This window comes from Dysidea avara, chromosome 9, assembly GCF_963678975.1.
Source record: "Dysidea avara chromosome 9, odDysAvar1.4, whole genome shotgun sequence".
Classification (NCBI taxonomy): domain Eukaryota; kingdom Metazoa; phylum Porifera; class Demospongiae; order Dictyoceratida; family Dysideidae; genus Dysidea; species Dysidea avara.
This window is the reverse complement of record NC_089280.1, coordinates 29,890,855-29,909,759: the sequence shown is the minus strand read 5'-3', so window position 1 is coordinate 29,909,759 and position 18,905 is coordinate 29,890,855. Positions and strand designations below refer to the sequence as shown.

The window sequence follows — 18,905 nt, the reverse complement described above, 5'->3', positions numbered from 1 at the left end:
TGTCCACAACTGGTAACATCACAAACTACACTGTCATGTGATCACTTACCGATCCACTACTGCTGTTGTGTAATTTGTTTGAAGTCCCATAGTGCCCCAAGCATCTCCATCTCTTATTTCCTCCAAACCATTTTGATAAGAAGAAACATTTTCCTGTGAAGGAAAAGTTTCAAAATAGCATGTAATTCTGTTTGAATACTTCTCATATATGTACCAAGTCAAATATATCTGTACTCAGAGATCCCAAGTAATATTTGCTGAATGAAATACTTTCATATAGACCTGTAGATGTGACAATGTACTCAATGCAAGTAGACAGAGTTTGCTTTTAGCTAAAGCACAATACAGTGTGTAACCAACTATCTGAATCAACATTTGTACATACATACATACATACACACATACATACATACATACATGCATGCATGCATGCATGCATGCATGCATGCATGCATGCATGCATCCATACATACATACATACATACATACATACATACATACATACATACATACATACATACATACATACATACATACATACATACATACATACATACATACATACATACATACATACATACACACATGCATGCATGCATACATACATACACACATACACACATACATACACACATACATACATACATACACACATATGTACGTATATACATACATGCACACGTATATACAGAGTGATGCACTGACAGAGAGTGAATGACAGAAGTCTTAGAACAAGCAGCACTAGTATCAACATCATTCACAAAAAAGTGTCATTATTTTTATACAACAACTTCACATCTTTGACATCATTTCCAACTGCAGCACAATTAAACACCATCTGAATTGCTGGTAGTAAGATCAACATTATAATATGGCTACATGGAGGCACAAATGATATAGTGGTACAAGGAACCAATCTACCTTACAATCTACTATTGCACATCTTCCAAAATGTTTTCATGGACATGGCTAAAATATCGTTCACGGTTGGGACACGGAATTTATGGACTAAAGAGAAGAATGATAATATACCAATGACATGATATCAATAATGTGCATGGCAGTTACGTAAATACAAAACTAAGGCAGAAAAATACAGTATATGTATGGATGAAAATCAAAATATCAAAATTGATCCCCAAGTAGTACCCAGACTGACAAAACTGTAACTCTGCAGTTGTGAATGCAATCATTTTAACACTAGTTTGTATAACAATTTATTGTCCAGATAGAAACACGCATAACATGTATAATGTAGGATATCTCCCTTACTATGTGACATATCCTATACGGTGGAACCTCAGTTATCCAAACCCCTTGGGACCTGGGTGGTCCATAAGTCTGATAAGTGCATATCTGTGTATAATTAACCTTAAAATAGCATTAATTTTTTTATTAAATTTTCAGTATATCAACTACCCTAATAGAACAGTCACTACTCTAATAGAGCAACCATAAAACACAACACATTTAACTACTCACAATTCAATACTCTAAACTTCTTGTGAGTCTTATCACTGGAGGTAGCTTGCTACATACACAAAACACATAATCAGACAAGTCATATACTGTGTTAGAGAAAATACCTCAGGGCAATGATGCTTTTTTTTCATCTGGAATGTCCTCTACATCTTTGTCTCTCCTCTTAGATAACTCATATACCAGCTTCAAGAACACAGCTTCAAGGGACTGTATATTCACAGAGTTTGAATAATGTCTATCCATATCTATATCATTACTTTGTCTCACCCCAAACCACAAGAGGTTGGTGACATGCAATAAAAGCACTTGAATGAAATACTGTACAAATCCATGCAACATAATTATTACATCAGATATATTATGCACTTCACGTGGCTGCAGCAAGACTACAACGAAGAAACATCGAAGGTTGCTGATTAAAAGTGGTAATGATGAAAGAGTTCTTTAGTACAACTGCCCCTAACACTACGTAATAACATAGAGGCCTAATGAAGTAGCGCACAACCACCATTTTACGCCACAACAAGCTTATGGGTGGGATGTGCCTTTTGTGATGCAAATATCTGCCTTCTGCGCTTTGCCATTCCTTTATCTTCAATTAAATGGTTGACTTCTTCTTCATGTTAGAAACCATACCAAGGCATTAATTATCCATATCAACACTTTCCTTTAAGAAGCATATTTAGATGCCATGAAACTATTTGAGGCGTTTATAGTATCTTTGATACCGTATAGCGGGAAACTTTGGCAGGGGAAAACTTCGGCGAATTTGGCGATTTGCCAAAGTTTAACCCGCCAATTACTCATTGCACCTGAGATTAGCATCTTTATAGCTAAATATTGAGTTTCAATTCACCAAAGTTTATTTTGCCAAATGCAAATTAGCTGGCTATTCATCAAAGTTTACCCCCACCAAAGTTTCCCTCTATATGGTAATATTGGACAGCAGATAAGCCAAGCTTATAAAATGATTGCAATGGGGCATGCCTCCTTAGAACATGTCACCACACCTCCCTACACTGCTACAATTCCCAGTAGAGATTTTCCCTCATAGCCACCTTGTTGCACTACTTCTATTGCTGGAACCCTACCTTCAATTAAATTAATTTTTTTTTACTCTTATTATGACAGATCGTAAGCACACAGTGATATGTAATGATTTACTATGCTGCAAAGCAGACTAAAACAATTTCATGCTGGTGACTCAAACATCTTTGCATTCAGCATGTAGAAAGTCTACCTAGTGAGGAAAAGGCTGTTAATGCTAGCAACAGCACTACACAATATTTCATCATGGAAATAAGTGAATTTTCATTTCTGTTATTCCATCCATACTAGGCAATTGTTTACCCATTATGTTGGCTATGTTTTATTGTCTAGTGATCCTTTGTGCTTATAACAAGAAAATGTCTTGCTTTATGAAAGACACAGGGCTTTAAACGTATGATATATACGTATCTATACCTATTTACACAAACTTGCTGATTCTTGATCAGTATCTCCCAATTTTCAGGTCACCACTAGTGGTTGCTATTAAACTACGTTCATAAGAACAAATGGTACGGCTTGAGTAATTGTGAAGCATAAAAGATCTAAGTCTAATAGACTTCAATATATCTTAGTTCTTGTGCAATCCATAATAAATTAATATACTGTGTAGCTTGTATAATGAAACTAGACTATTATGCATTATTACAATATAAATGTGATGCACATACACATTATGCAACTCACACTACAAAATCACTCACTGTAGTGTTGTAGTCTCTCATCATATTTTCAGGTGATGACTGAGCCAACAATACTCCACCCCTCATAAATCCAACCTGACAATTGGCAGGTGTTAAATCATTACACATAGTACGTCTGGTAGACAGTAAGGCAAGCAATGAAATTTATGTTCTATACACTGACTACCACGCATGTTCTATAAGCTGGTTAGACATATTCCACTATCACACTGCAACACTGAGTGAGACCGTGGTGTGTGTCTGTGTATGTGTGTGTGTCGTGGGAATGACTTGAGGAGTTTAATGTGTGACTAACAGTGCATAAACAGTTATCAGCTATTACCACTTTTTTTGAGTTACAAGTGAGCAGTTTTGTTTGTGAACATCTCTGCATGTCAGAGGCTACAAACAAATTAACAAATATTGACAGACAAGTGCAATATTCATTTGGAACAAATTAGCCACGAATCGGGTGTTGTGTGGGCTTTTGACTATAGCTATTAATACAAGCAACTATATATAGTCTAGCAAATATTCTACAAGACACTGTGAATAACCATAGTTTTCACCCTCAGACTCCATAACTGTTTGGCAAGCAACAGTTGTCAAGCATTTTACATAGCTTTGTTATTTGTTGGTCTAAAAACATTTGCATGCAAAACCTGTAGGGGTGATGCATAAAGTATAAAGTATATTCTACTTGCTGTTTTTGAGTACAGAAACTTTTGGATAAAGTAATAACAACTGCATAAAACAGCAGAAAAATCACTCTTGAAATATTTGAATCAGTGTATCAGAATGGAAGACGATCACATGTCCTTACAATGTGAGCCATCTTGGCCTCCTCAATATAGTGAGTTGTGATAATAACTGTTGACTGTCTAGTACTACTAGTAGTCAACTTTACAAGATGTCTCCATATCCTGAGGGGGAATAAGGACTATATATGCGCATGTGTAAACATATATCAATAAAATATGTACAATGTTTAAAGCATTATTCTTAATTTTATATGAATAATTAAGCATGAGGCGTGTGGCTGAGATGACAATAGATTCACCGAGTACTCTTAGAATTAAGGCTAAGCAACAAGTACTTTATTTTTCCTATAGCATAAGCAACACAATGTCTAAATTATTTATAGCTGTGGAATTTCCTACAGTGCAGTACAAACAATGCACTAACATTGCAGCTTATATATGGTAGGCATTATGTTGGCACAATATGTGGGACTGGATTTTGGAAAAACAATCCAAATTGTACATTAGAAGTTTCGACATATGTAATAGGTTTTAAAGAATTCAAGTCAGCATAGCTTGCCAAGGATAGCAAGCACGCATATGAAATTTACACAAAAGATGCATCAGTCTATTACCTTTCAGACCACTTCCAGTACTTGTAGCTGCTTGTAGAGTTTCCCACCAAATAAGATAGAAAATCTGAGCAGTATCACGAGTGCTTACAAAGGGAAAGGGAGTGGTGGGGTGGGAAAGATATATGGAGACAGGGCTGTGCTGGCTCCTTAATGGCTAATATGTAGCAAAATCAACAAAAAAAAAGTCTGGCCAACATTAAATCATTGATTCTTACCAAGCCAGGCCCACCACAAGGCCAGAAACTGCCATTCAAACTCTCCACACAACCCAAAAAAGACAACTGTTAAAACCAGCCTAGAGTAGTTTGAGTAGTACTGAGGGTCAAAACTAGTAGTATGGTAGTGTAGCTATCCACTGGTGGTATTTTGATTTTGCCTGATGTGCGATTTAGATTGGTTTTGTAAAATATGGTCACATTTAATTAAAATGCACAATGTGTGTACCTGAAAGAAAGCAAATAATGACCACAATATGTATTACTACTACATTTCATATTTAAACACACGTGATATAACTATTAATTGGTTATTCACGCTGTCTTGATTTGCATTGTGTCTGGGTGATAATACTACAGCTGCTCAAGATATGATCCACTGACTCAGCATGTAACCCACACAGACGACATTGGACATAGCCTGACTGGTGAAAAATATTACTTTGTGCAGTTAGTAGAGATGGTTCTGGGCTGCCACAATGAGGCCTTCAGTTTCCTTCTTCAAATTGCTATTGAGCAACCACTTCCATTGTTGTGAGCCATCAATGCAACCATCAATCTCCCTGGCAAACTGACCATGCAATGGTTTAGCTTTCCAAGCATAATAATGGTGTTGTTGTTGTTGTTGTTGTTGTTATTATTATTAATTTATGGATATGCAAATACGGTAAGTGCAAATAATTATAATAAAGTTGTAGTTATCTAACTTCAACCTGAAGGAAGTAATGGTATTGGCTGAAACTACTTCCTCAGGTAAATTATTCCAGCTATTAATGACACGTTGAGTAAAAAAGTTGGATTAAGCATTCAGTCTGGTGTGAGGTTTGAAAAGCTTCATGTGATGGCCTCTGGTGTTGGTAGTATTAGTTATAGTAAAGAACTTTGTAGGGTCTATGTCATACGTAATACTCATTCAAAATCTTAAAGACCTCAATGAGGTCACCAAAGTGTAAATACCTAAAGACTTTAACCTCTGTTCATATGATAACTGTCCAAAGCCCTTGATCATCTTTGTAGCCCGCTTTTGGACTTTTCTAGTGCATCAGTATATTAATAAATTTGAGTATAATTGGCTGGTGCATAATGCAGTTATACACATACACATGTTAACCAGGTGCAAGCTATTGCTAGTGTTCCAGTATCCTTGCAGCATACATACAATGAGCCTACTAAATAGTACACTTTTTTGTCAATAAAGCTACTGATTACTGATATTATGGTGGCAGTGCCCAGCTGTCCTAGAGGTTGTTGATAACCTCTGCATTTTAATTACAGTCAGAATTTATAGCTAACATCTTGCAGATTCACAAAGTACAGTTGGTGGCTACAAAGTACTTAACTGCATTTGATGGAAATAAAGTACAGTTTCCATTTCATCTTGCTCATGCAAACTTCTGCGTTAAATTGTGTTATGTGCAAGCAGGTTGCATTAGAGTGCTCATTATCTGACACATGTATGCACATACTTCACTCTCAGTAGTGGATCAAGCCCCACAGTAGGTTCATCAAGTAATAACAGTGATGGTTCCTGGAGTAGTGCTACGGCAAATGATACACGTCTTTGTTGACCACCACTAGAATACCACAATTAAACATAACATACTTACACTGTACATATAATCACAACCTTACCTCAACTTACTAACTCTTCTATGAAGGGATGGCAGCTCTAATAGCTCAAACAGATAATGAATTTGTTCTCGAGTTTTCTTGATAGGCATACGATGTAGTACACCAAAAAACATCAGCAACTGAAAACTAGTTAATTCAGGAATCAGTCCAATATCCTTTTAAAAAACCCCATCAATAGTGTTGAGGTCCAATACTGGCACAATGACTTACCTGTGGCATGTAGCCTACATCTCTGCCAGGAATGCGGCTTTGTGTAATACCTGGCTCTGATCCAAGCACTCTAATTTCTCCATAGTCAGGGTCCAAACTACTGAGGATACATCTCAATAGTGTAGTCTTGCCACAACCACTAGCTCCTAACAATCCAAAACTACAACAACAAAAAACAAACAGTGTAAGATGACTATAATAATAATAACAGTGTCTACTCCAAAACAACTAATCGGTAAAAAAGAGTGTGGCCTTCCAAAAACTGACTAGTATAAAGATGTGATATCAAAGGTGGAATGATATTACACTGATACTTAATTTGTGACAATACAAATTAATTGACATAATATCATTGCAGACATTTCTTGACCACCACCTTTGACATCACATCTTTTTTATACTAGCCTATTTAAATATCACAACAGCTAGAGCAGTATTTAGAGGTATAAGCTGTGACAAGGAGAATGGTTTAGTTGACCAAGATGCTCCTCCTAAGCATATAGAGCTAAATATCTTCTGTATGTTGTGAATGCATATCAGAGGCATACTGAGGGGGAAACCCCTACTGAAATTGTCAGTAGCAAGCAAAGCTCAAGCCAGTGTGTTGTTGTTGATTTACTGGCAAACACAAAATCAGCGTGAGTACATTAATCAACATTATTACAGTGGTGGATCTGTGGGGCTGTGCCTCCCTTCCCCCTACAAGATCGAGATACTCTAATGGAGCAGTCAGTGAAATACTCTAATAGAATAGTCACAGTATGTGACACTATTAAAATTCCTCTACAGGTATACTTAACATGAAAATTTGTATCTGTAGCACTATCCATGGGTACTAGACTGCTAGGAGTCTTTACAAATAAAATGTACGTGTGTAATTATTACTTTAAGCTCATAACTGAGCAACATGAGTACTCACGACTGTCACTGATTATTACAACTTTTGGTCAATTTGCACACACCGGGTAAAGAATTGTAATGTTAATTAGTATTCCATAGGCTAATCTGACAAGTGAATGTGTTACAATATAATACTCTCAATAGCACCTTGATGTAATATTTTGAAATACAGCAAGCAATTAGCCAATGGAATTAGTATTACACTTGTTTGTCCAAGTCCCTTGACAAAAATCTATAATACTAATGTGGTCAGCTAAAATAGTGTGGTGTGTTTCTATTGGAACTACAAGTCCGATTTGACAACTAGTGTTACCACAGTGTTATGTCACATCTGTTATAGTGTTACCATAGTTTAGCAATAATATGGTTGCTTAGCAATGGTTGGTAGGTAACTGTTATTAAGGTAAATTTCACTTTGGGATCATAGTAATGGTTGCAAAGTGTGATCGGTATTTTGCAGTGGTTATTTTTTGAATTTCTGTTGCTTGACCTCTGCAGTCACAATGGAAAACTTGGATGATTCCCATCAAATGTAGGAAAGCCATCATGCGGTGCTACAACGAATTAAACTCGAAATCGACACCTCGGTTCGCACTGTCAGCAAAGACAAATGAGATACAAAGGAGGACAGATGTAAGTCATGCATTGTATGTACTGTGGTATGAGGCGTATGCCAAAGGCATCTGTCAGGCTGAAACAATGTCGAACAGCGAAAAAATCAAGTTTGTATCCTTAGCTGCTATCGAGTTATGCTTGTCTGAAGGTATTAGTCAGTCAGTCACGGTACAAAATCAGTCACAATACAAAATTCCACTAAATAATTTTTTTTAAATTTGTAGCAGCATTTTGGATGAGTTTCAGGTTGTACTGAAGGCACTTTTGGGCTTGGTTATACCTACCCAATACTGCCAAGGCACCATAACGGTATTGTGAGGTAGCTGGTTTTAGTGTGATTTTTTTGGCCAGAAAAACCCAAACTGTCCTAATATACAGTACAACTATACTGTATGATTGTGACAGACGGCCAAAATACACTGCATCTTTTATCCGACATCTCATTGTGGTCTACTTTTTGCAATTCCAGCCATGTCTTAATCCAGCACTCTGATTCAGCACCATTTAACACCTGGTACGCATCATGTGAGAAGAATTACATGACAAAAACTATGCATAAAATCCTAACATTTACTGAGTGTTGTCGGAAATTTGAGCTTCACTGCTTGTAGGTGTGAGATTCACCACCTTGGGCACTGGATTACACTTCAGATTGTAAGAAACATGCCAGAGGTAAGACAGGGCCATGTGCTACACATATTCTCACACTGATACATCTCAGGATTATCAAGTCAGTTGTCCTGTGTAAATTACGCATGTGAGTTGCATTACAAGGAAAATAAATGTGTGTCCTAAAATGTGATAAAACTAACTATTGGCAACCGTAAATGGCATTCAGCCACTAGCACATGTGTAGTTGTAACAAAATAACATACTTGAAAATCCTGATACAGTACATGTTTTCATAGAATGTGTGGGAACTTTAGCTTTTCCCTGTAAAGATTCATCCCTGAGACAACTGAACTCGATTTTCATTCCTTCAGTTCAGTGAGGCTACAAAATAATACAAGCATGCAATGAATGTCAGACCATACGATGTTTTAACAGCTGATACTTCAATTGTTTTGCCATTAATGCACCTATCAAAGTTTTGCCCCACCTACCCCCATGTGGGAAAGGAGGGGGGAATAGGAGGGGATTTTGTGGTATATATAGACTGAGAACTTGCACATGCACACACCACACTGATTCTGTATCGTGCACACATAATCACTGTAACTGTATGTTCTAATTGTATCGCACCTTACGCATGCGCACAATTGATCTGTACCTCGTGCATTGTTACATGGTGACAGGAGTGGGATATGGCTAATAGCTATAATGTATCACTTCAACCTAGCCCGACATTCTGTTTTGACGAACCAGATGAATGGCCCAAGTGGCAACGCCGTTTCGAACAGTTCCATGTAACGTCGGGGTCTAGACAAGGAGGATGACGTTAGGCAAGTTAGTACACTTCTCTATTGTTTGGGGGAAGAAGCTGACGACATTTTAACTTCGACCAACATAACAAAAGATAACAGAAAGAAGTATTCCGAGGTACTAGCAAAATTCGATGGCCATTTTAAAGTTCGCAAGAATGTAATTTTTGAGCGGGCACGCTTCAACAGACATGAACCAGAAGAAGGCGAAACAGTGGAACACTTTATTGCTAGCCTATATCAGCTTTCAGAGGACTGTCAGTATGGTGAGATAAGGAATGAAAATTAATGATCAGGTGGTAGGAATCCATGACCTGACCTTGTCAAAGAGACTGCAAACTGATGAAACATTGACATTAGACAAAGCCAAAAAACTGATTCGACAAAGAGATGCAGTCAGAGAACAGCAACAAATCCTGAGAAAGGGAGAGGACTCTTCATTAGAATACACGGGAAATGGCCTTCAGGTGATTACATGGGGAAACGGCCTTCAGGTCGGCCAGTCAACAGAGGTTTGTTACCTTAATGTTCACGATGTGGTAAGAGTCACCCCAAGAATCAGTGCCCAGCCAAGAACACTGTCTGTTATAAATGCCACCACCGTGGCCATTTTGGCAAGTTCTGTTTCTCTAAGACAATGGCAGCAGTCTCAGAGGAGACACCTTTGGATGACACAACTGAGACATCTGATTCCACACCTCAATTTCTGGATGCAGTTTCCCACCAGTCCACAACAACCACCACTTGGCACATTCGTGTCACAAAAGAATTGGTTTTCAAAATTGATACAGGGGCAGAAGTCGTAGCCATATCTAAAGAAGTGTACATGACAATCGGCCAACCTAACCTCCAACGCCCTGGTAAGATACTCTGTGGGGTAAAAAACAACCCTTAGATGTACTGGGGCGTATCACAGTCCAGCTAACATACAAGCAACTCAGTATCAGACACCACGTTTACATTGTTCAGTCACTCAACCAGAATATACTCGGACTACCGGCAATTTTAACTCTGAACATCCTCTCAAGATTGGACAATCTGAGCACCACCTCTACCATTCCATCACAATTTCCAGACCTGTTTCAAGGGTTGGGGACAATGAAGACAGAATATGAGATCAAACTCCAACATGAGGCCAAGCCCTTTGCCCTTAGCACTGCACGCCGAATTCCCATTCCTTTACATGATATAGTGGAACATGAACTCAAACAGATGGAAGCTACAGGTGTGATCAGTAAAGTGAGCCAACCAACTGACTGGTGTGCTGGGATGGTGGTTGTCCAGAAGAAATCGGGCAACGTACAGATATTAAGCCAAAAATGTCCTCCGTGAGATCCACCCAATGCCACATGTAGATGACACCCTAGCACAACTTGCAGGAGCAAGAATCTTTTCAAAACTTGATGCCAATAGTGGATTCTCAGTCTAATTCCCCTACACCGGGACAAAGTTGCACCCTACCTTTCTCCATTAGAATATCTCAACTTTTGTTTCTAGCATTGCCAAAAAAACCCACACCTGGGGCCTAAATTTTTGTCTAGTCCCTTCGTTACACCCCTTGTTTGCTCGCATGGGGGTAGGTGGGGTAAACGTTGATAGGTGTATAAAGCTGTACAACGTTTTTAGACCAGTCTCGTCCTCCAGACTCTTTTCTCTAGTGTGGCATTTATATATCCTCCAGCCTTTCTGACTCCAAAGAATTCGATGCTACAATGTATATGGCCAATGCCAACAATGGTCACCATCAAGGGTGTCAGAGTAGGTGCGACCAGTGAGGCCAAAGCCTCACCACTTTTTAGCTGGAAATTAAACAACTTGATGAAACCAAAACCACAAGTAGTGATCACGCAATACTTCTAGAGTTTATTTAATACAACAACTGACAGAAACAACACTTATCTAACCTGTCGTTCACTCAGCACAGCTTCATGTTGACTTAGTCAGTGTTAAGTACCTCTAAAAATAATTACTATTATAATTACTTTTGGCTTTGTTTCTATTTTGGAACCATTTACAGTTTATCTCTTAAGTAGTTAACTCAAATGATAAGTATTAAACAGTAAAATAGTATTATGGAGGTACTTTTTGGCATTGCCTTGACACTAGTCCAGTTAGCTAGTCATGAACACATGTCAGGTAGCTAACTAGCACCTTGCACACAGCTACAGTGTTACCCAAAATTGCCTCCAAATAACATCTCAAAATGTACAATGTAGCGGGGGAGGGGGGCATGCCCCAGGCTGAGCCTTACCACTTGAACTTTTACTCTGATGCCCCTGGTCACCGGTGGTGTAGCATCAGGGAGATAAACGTCATAATAATTTGACAATTACATGTACAATATAATTACAAGGTGTGACTGAGTGTTACCAAGTTACTTAGTACACGCCCATTTAATTACTTCCAGTACAAGTGGTCAATACAGAAGCAAAGACAAACCAAGACCATGAATTTGTTGCGGCATGAAAAGGTATGTGCAATCAATAGTCTACTAGCATGTCGCAGCATGGCTTTGTCATGTAGCTGGTGATGACTCCGTAGCCATCTTAAACTAGGTGTTGAGCAGTCTCGCTCGCCCGACCCATAAAGGGTCTCGTAGCACTCAACAGAACTCTGAGTCGAGTGGAAGCCATTTAAGATCGAGACTTCCAAAATTGTAAGTTACCAATGAGATTCGAGATCTTCAATTGCAGGTTTAAAAAGCGAAGTAAAGGATGGATAATCGAAGATGTTTTCTGTAGACGGGTAACATTTTATATGCTTTCTCAAATACCACCCACACCAGGGGGCATCAGTTCAAGTTGTTTAAGGAACGGTCAAGATTGTTGTGTAGATCAAATTACTTTATTAATAGGATCACCAATGATTGGAATAGCTTACCTTCTTACGTTGTAAATAGTACTTCAATTAATTCTTTTAAATCGTTGTTAGACAGTTATTTACTAGATTAAATTCAAGATTTATTTTTGTATAATACTTTGCATTGATCAGGTATACAGGCTATGCCTTTACCCGTATATAATCATAACCATAATCATTTTTTTGCGGCTTGTCATGGTTTCATTACCTACGTAGCCACAAGTAATCGCCTGTACAAAAAGGTTTGTAATGGACTTGGCGTTGCTACCACAACCTTTATGGGTCGGGCGCGCGAGACTAGGTGTTGAGTTGGTAACAAGGTTGATAATCAGTTTAAACGCGTAACAAGCACGGTCCGTTTTACTTTATAAAGTAAAGTCACACCGTGGCAAGCCAGATGGTAAGTCTAGCTGTCTGTCTAGATATATCAGATTACATAAATTTTAATATGAGGGACTGTACAACACTCACATCGTATTGTACGGTACTTCCATGGTGAGGCCCTTCAACACGTGTGTCGCTTTATTTCTTCTACCATAACTCTTGTAGACTCCCTGTACACTGACCGCCAGTTCTGATGAGTCCATTTCAGCATTGAAACCGGGTCACGGGCACAGGGTCGAATGACCGCCTGATCCGGATATGACCCGAGGCGTGCGTGTTATGTCGCCGCCAAGGATATTTGAAGTGGACGTGGCTCAAGAAGCTGGGCTTGCAGTGTAACTTTGACTACCTGGCTTTAACTGTTTGACTTTTCTAAAGCATAGTATTCAGTCTAACATTGAAAAAAAAACATTCATAAGTAGATTTCTACCTGGCTCATCTCCAGAACACAAAGAGTCTTAGTCGAAGGTTGCACATCAGACTGATCTAGTAGCCAGCCTCGCATCTAGCACAAAGAAAATATTGTCTGGTGTCCCCCAGGCCACTGTCCTTGGACCCCTAATGTTCTTACTGTACATTAATGACATAGAATGATAGCCGGATATATACAAGGGCGGATCCAGGGGGGGGGGGGGCTTTGTGGGCTGAAGCCCCCCCCCTTCATATTTAAGCTTTACTTGATCAATATGCTGAGTATTATAATGAAATTTTGTCTTAGCATAATTATATGATCACTAATAATACAAATACTCATAAAACCACCTTATAAACATCTTTCCAAGGTATTATCAGTGGATTTATGCTAAAGTTTATGCAACAAGGACCCGGATCAGCATTGGAGGTGTACAAGATCGAGATACTCTAATAGAGCAATCAGCTAACTACTCTAATAGAACATTCACTGGAAACATGTAGTTGGTTCTGTTATGGCCAAATCTGCCTGCACCTATACATACAATGAAGTGCATTGGTCTGTTTAAAGGGCTTCATTCATCTACTTGTGTAGTTAATATGTATGGCAATACTTAATTCAGGTACACAATTACCATTGAAAATGCTCTCAAATTCAATCTTGTATTGTTCAAATTTCAAAATTTTCCACTTTCAACATTATTATTCTAACATGCACCTATTCTTGGTTGTCTGTACCTACCCAAACTTTTCCATTAGCAAAATGCTTCAGAGAGCCATACCTATAATCTAAAGGCAGTATATAAAATATCTACAGGCAGAAAATATTATGAATTTTATGTGGAAATGTCTCCAAATTGCAGTATTTTAGCATCAATTTTTCAAAATTTCCTGGGGGGCATGCCCCCAGACCCCCCTAGTTCCAGCATGCTTCGCACACATCTACCCAAGAGATTAGTACCTTGAGTTAGCCCCCCCCTTTTATAAATCCTAGATCCGCCCCTGATATACTAACATTACTTCCTCCATCCGGTGTCTTTATACTGATGATTGTGTCTTATATTATAGAGTAATTAAAACACCTCAAGACCGTATTCTCTTACAACACTTCTCAATACCATTTATAAACACTAATTCATAGAAATTTAGTTATTTCCCAAGAACAATTGATGAATGAAATCACTTACCCCAACATTTACTTGAGTTGGAATCAATTGATTTATTTGTAGTTAATGTAATTGCATGTATGGGAGTAGTTAGCTACACTACCAAGTCTTCTATTCGACAGACTTTTGACGATGCTGCTAAGGCATGCATATCTTGCTCACAGAAAATTTTCTTGGCCAAGAATCGCAGTGAGTGACAGCGTAGTTTATGTGAAATAATGTAACAATTTTTTCTATTTTTGTATGTATAGGTTTAGGGATTTTTTTTTGTTTGTTTGTTTAACCATGCCCACACAGATCTCTGTAAAGAGTCTGGCTGTGGTCACATGAGACCGAGGTCTCATCATATTGTAATGACTGAATTTACATGTTTCCTCATTTAATAATGATGGTTCTCTCTCTTATCATGTACATGTGTATTTGATTTTTTTGGGGGATGGTCCCCCTGGACACATCAGTAATTACTGGCTGTCCAGTATAATAAATGAATAAATAAATAAACAAGACCTCAACCATCTTATCCAGTGGACCACTAAAGAAGTCAACAATCAGCTTATTTTACTTCAGTAAGACCAGTGATTGAATATGCTGTAACTATATGGGACCCCACCAGAAATATCTAATTGATAATGTAGAGAAGATCCAACAAAGGGCACTGAGCAAGATGGGTAATGGAAGACTATAGATTGACAAGCAGTGTTTCGGATATGATATTGGCCTACTCTAGAACAGCATCATTATAACAGTAGGCTTACCATCTTTTATAACCTCGTAATTACAAATTCATCTATCAACGTACCACCTCACTACAGTCCACTTACCTCTGCTTACAACACCTGCCGACATCCTCTCCACTTTACAGTGCCATGGTCATCCACAACATATTATCAGATGAGTTTCTTCCCTAAGACCATCCGAGATACCCCACCGAATTATTGAATCTGAATCACTCATAGTGCAGCAGTTAAGCCTAAAAAATAAAGAGGAACATTCACTCTGTGATAAAAGCATGGAATTTGGTGGAGATGTAGAGTAAGGCATTCTGAATCATAGCAAGATGGGTACAACCCAAATATAATTTAATTTAGTGGATTAATTGTTTGGCTTCAGATGTTTTAAGTAAAGCAAAACAATATATTACATCTTTGCAAGCATCCATCATTCAGAGCACAATCACTATTAGGGGCACTATAAAGGTAAGCCAAATGTTGAAGTCGAATATCCCATGCAGATTTTCTCCCACTAGCAAATGCTGATGTAGTGTCAAATGGATGGAAGAAAGGCAAAGCATTTGCCTTTTCATCTCCTAGTTTTGATGCAATTATAATTATTTATGTAGAAATATATAAAGGTAAATCTTTAAACTCCCATTCCTCTGTCAAACCCAAATCGTTTGCTGGCGCAATTACTAGACTACATCAGTGTCCATATTTAGTGGACCAAGTCTTGTAGCATGAGCAGCAGGAATTAACAGTGTAGTATCAGTCACTTCATGGTTCGAAGGTTCAATTTCTGCTATCAATTCAGTGCTCGTTGAAAGATCTCTGTTAAGATGAGTGGTAGCTAGCTATAAATTACTTTGTGATGAACGTCTACATTTTGTGTTTGGAGAATTATACGTAGCAAATATTTCTCTTCTTTAGTATTATTGTTAATCAAAAGGTAGACCAGTTCTAGGTAATTGTGTTATTTAACACACACTTTCTGGAACCTCCCCCAGCCTTATGAACCTATTGTTTGAAAAATAAAGACCCAATACAATGTCTAGCTTCTCAACATCTGCAAACAAATTGGGAACTAAAAATGGCATCAGAATGTTGTCCGCATAATATTATTTCTAAATATCTTGGTATTACCAACAGCAGATCAGACTTGACTCATTACCTAATGCAAGGATTTGGTAAGCTTAAGCCAAATGATCGATGGAGAAAGTACAGGGCAACTTTTGTGAGGCTTTAAAGCATTTCTAATTTAAAAGCTGATTCCCTTCACTGCCATACAGTAAACAACCTAGCAGAGAGTTGACTATCTTTTTTGAGCGCTGCTGTTTTAAACAGTGTTTTGGCTCCAATTATTGAGCTAAACAAGTTCTGCTGTAATAGCGAGCTTGTCTCTGTGCCTAATTGTTTAGCATAAAAATAATTTGACTGCATCTTTATTCAAATCAATCCTTAGGGTCTAGCATCTCCTTTGCATTACCCAGCTTAATAGAAGTAGTATTAACCTATTTTTCAAAAGGTGGTTGGTAGTGCAGAGCTTGTTCATGGTGCCTAGAACAGATTTTCCATCATCCACAAATTAATTTTATTCAAGCAATCTATCTCATAAGTTGCACTATATAACTCTGTGCCATTCTGAATATGTGTTGACTGCTAAACACTAGTACTCCTATATCTTGAATGTGTGCTGGTAGCCAGTATTAATAATTAACACAAGGAGATGGAAAAATTAGCAATTTTAAATTTGAGTAGGGACCCAGTAGAAAGAAAAAGCAATGAAACAAGGGAGGTTGCTTACACATGTAACCATACTAGTGCAAATTTATCCCTACTTTAGTCATGGTTATTGCTAAAGCTATCCTGAAACAACTAGAGTAGGGATAAATTTATACTAGTATAGTTACATGTATAAGCAGCCCCCCCTTGTTTCATTACCTTTTCTTTCTACTACTGTGGTCCCTTCTCAAATTTAAAGTCAGCTATGTTCAGCCTGTTACACAGCATTATAAAACTAGATCTGTTCAAAAAGTGCCTCTGCATTAAAATTAATAGCTACTATGGAAAATATGGATGATTTCCATTACAAAGGGAAGCCATCTAGCACTACCTCCGAATCAACACCTTGCACTGTCAGCAAGATGAATGGGACACAAAGGAGGATACTGGTAAGTCCATGAAGAATGCATTGTACGTACAACCTTGAATAGTGAAAAACCAAGCCAGTATCCTTAGCCATAATCGAGTTATGCTTGTCTGAAGGCATCAGTTAGTCAGTCAGTTGGTTGATCGGTCGGTCGGTCGGTCGGTTGGTTGGTCAGTCACTAGAAAATTCTGTTTAATATATATATATATATATATATATATTTAATTCCATAGCAACTTGTTGAAAGCATTTTGGGTTGATCTTAAGGCCATTTTAGGTTTATATAGTTTACCTAGCCAATACTGCCTCCTCCTCGTCAGGAAAAAGTGAGGGTTGATGTTTTTCATGGGCCATGCCCAAACCTTTGTGGACCCTACTATACAGTGATACACAACAACAAAAAACATGGTGTTAATCTATTCAGAGTATCAATGCAATTGCTAAAATGTGACCGAATTTGACGAAACAAGGCTTCCACACACATCCAGTTTTATGACTTTGAAGGACAGTAACTCAGTGTAGGAGCATACAATCTGTTTAAAATTTTGACCTGTTATTTTTCACAGGACTGGGGAAGAATTGTGTAAAAGTCTTAGGTGAATAGCTTACTTAGTAGTCAAGTTACAGTTTTTTAAAGTCAGAAAATTGGATGTGTGTGTGTGGAAGCCTTGTTTCGTCAAATTCAGTCACAAATGTTTCCTGCAATGCATTTCAGGTAAAGTACAGCTCTTTTTATAGTGGTACATATAGTGTGTGGTCATGATTATACTGAAAAATACAAGCAATTTACTATAAACACGCTCTTGCTACACACAAACATGTGTTTTCATGTTCATTTACATGTTGTATGCATGTAGAGCTAAGAAGTGTACGTTTGTAAGGTTTCCTTGTTCAAAGCTTTTCAAAAATGTTAATAATGGTGGTTTTAGCATTGTAAGTTTTAATGGTACCTATCCTAAAATGAAGTAAAGTACCACCACACTAAATTTGGTACTTTTATCACAAAGTGAACGATCATATGACTTAACCGCCCCACTATCAATGAATTTTCTGATTATTTTCACTGACAATCAAGGCTGGACCTACTTATCATTTTATATGTATATTAATTATGATTGTTGTATTTATGTACCTACTACTGTACCTAGCTATTTAGTTATTGTACATTGTTGTACTGGAGCTGTGATGTTTCAACTCCCTGGGATACTGTCAGCAACAAGCTGCCTATCCCAGTCACAAATCAATCAATCAATCAATTAATTAACTATCAGAAGTCTCTTTATGTAGATGGTAGAAAAGGAATTAATTATTTGTAAACAAAGTGATTTGTCGCATAATCACTCACAGAACTCAATGCATTTATAAAAACTACTATGAAACGTACAGTAAATATATTATTTTAATTTGCAGTGCAAAACCTCTAGAGTGGATAAACAATTTGGTGAATTACCGAGGGGTCGCCAACCGCCCACGCAAATGTCTAAATTGTGTACAAGAGTCCCAATATTTATTATTATTATTGTTAATTAGCAAAGCCCACTAGGGGCAACACGCTAATGAGCATTACAATCACATAGTATTCTTAAATGTTTCTAGATCTATTGTGTTAATGTCAGGAATTTGAAGGGAGTTCCATTGAATAA

At 37.8% G+C, this 18,905-nt stretch overlaps 1 protein-coding gene across 5 annotated transcripts; it reads right to left on the bottom strand.

Moving 5' to 3' along the window:
• Window positions 1–71: 71 nt before the first annotated feature.
• LOC136267407 (ABC transporter G family member 23-like) lies at window positions 72–13,085 on the bottom strand. Of its 5 annotated transcripts, none has more exons than XM_066062557.1 (12): window positions 12,911–13,041; window positions 9,035–9,152; window positions 6,645–6,804; window positions 6,435–6,589; window positions 6,269–6,376; window positions 4,036–4,135; window positions 3,234–3,308; window positions 1,587–1,689; window positions 1,483–1,531; window positions 927–1,008; window positions 215–875; window positions 72–153 (listed from the first exon to the last, which is right to left on the bottom strand). In XM_066062557.1, exons 2-8 carry the CDS (start codon window positions 9,055–9,057, stop codon window positions 1,588–1,590), a joined length of 723 nt encoding a protein of 240 aa, XP_065918629.1. In that variant the 5' UTR covers window positions 9,058–9,152; window positions 12,911–13,041; the 3' UTR covers window positions 72–153; window positions 215–875; window positions 927–1,008; window positions 1,483–1,531; window position 1,587. The 5 variants fall into 5 exon arrangements, with proteins under 5 accessions (XP_065918629.1, XP_065918625.1, XP_065918626.1 ...); XM_066062554.1 differs by lacking the exon at window positions 9,035–9,152 and having other exon boundaries at window positions 88–153; window positions 215–282; window positions 674–875; window positions 12,911–13,085; XM_066062553.1 differs by lacking the exon at window positions 9,035–9,152 and having other exon boundaries at window positions 12,911–13,085.
• Window positions 13,086–18,905: the final 5,820 nt, after the last annotated feature.

Coding starts and splice junctions, on each gene's coding strand:
- LOC136267407 (XM_066062553.1), bottom strand. CDS start 13,026: ATGGACTCATCAGAACTGGCGGTCAGTGTACAGGGAGTCTACAAGAGT. Junction 4,136..6,268: donor GATCCACTACTGAGAGTGAA/GTATGTGCATAC, acceptor ATTCCCCCTCAG/GATATGGAGACATCTTGTAA. Junction 1,690..3,233: donor TGAGAGACTACAACACTACA/GTGAGTGATTTT, acceptor GTGAATATACAG/TCCCTTGAAGCTGTGTTCTT.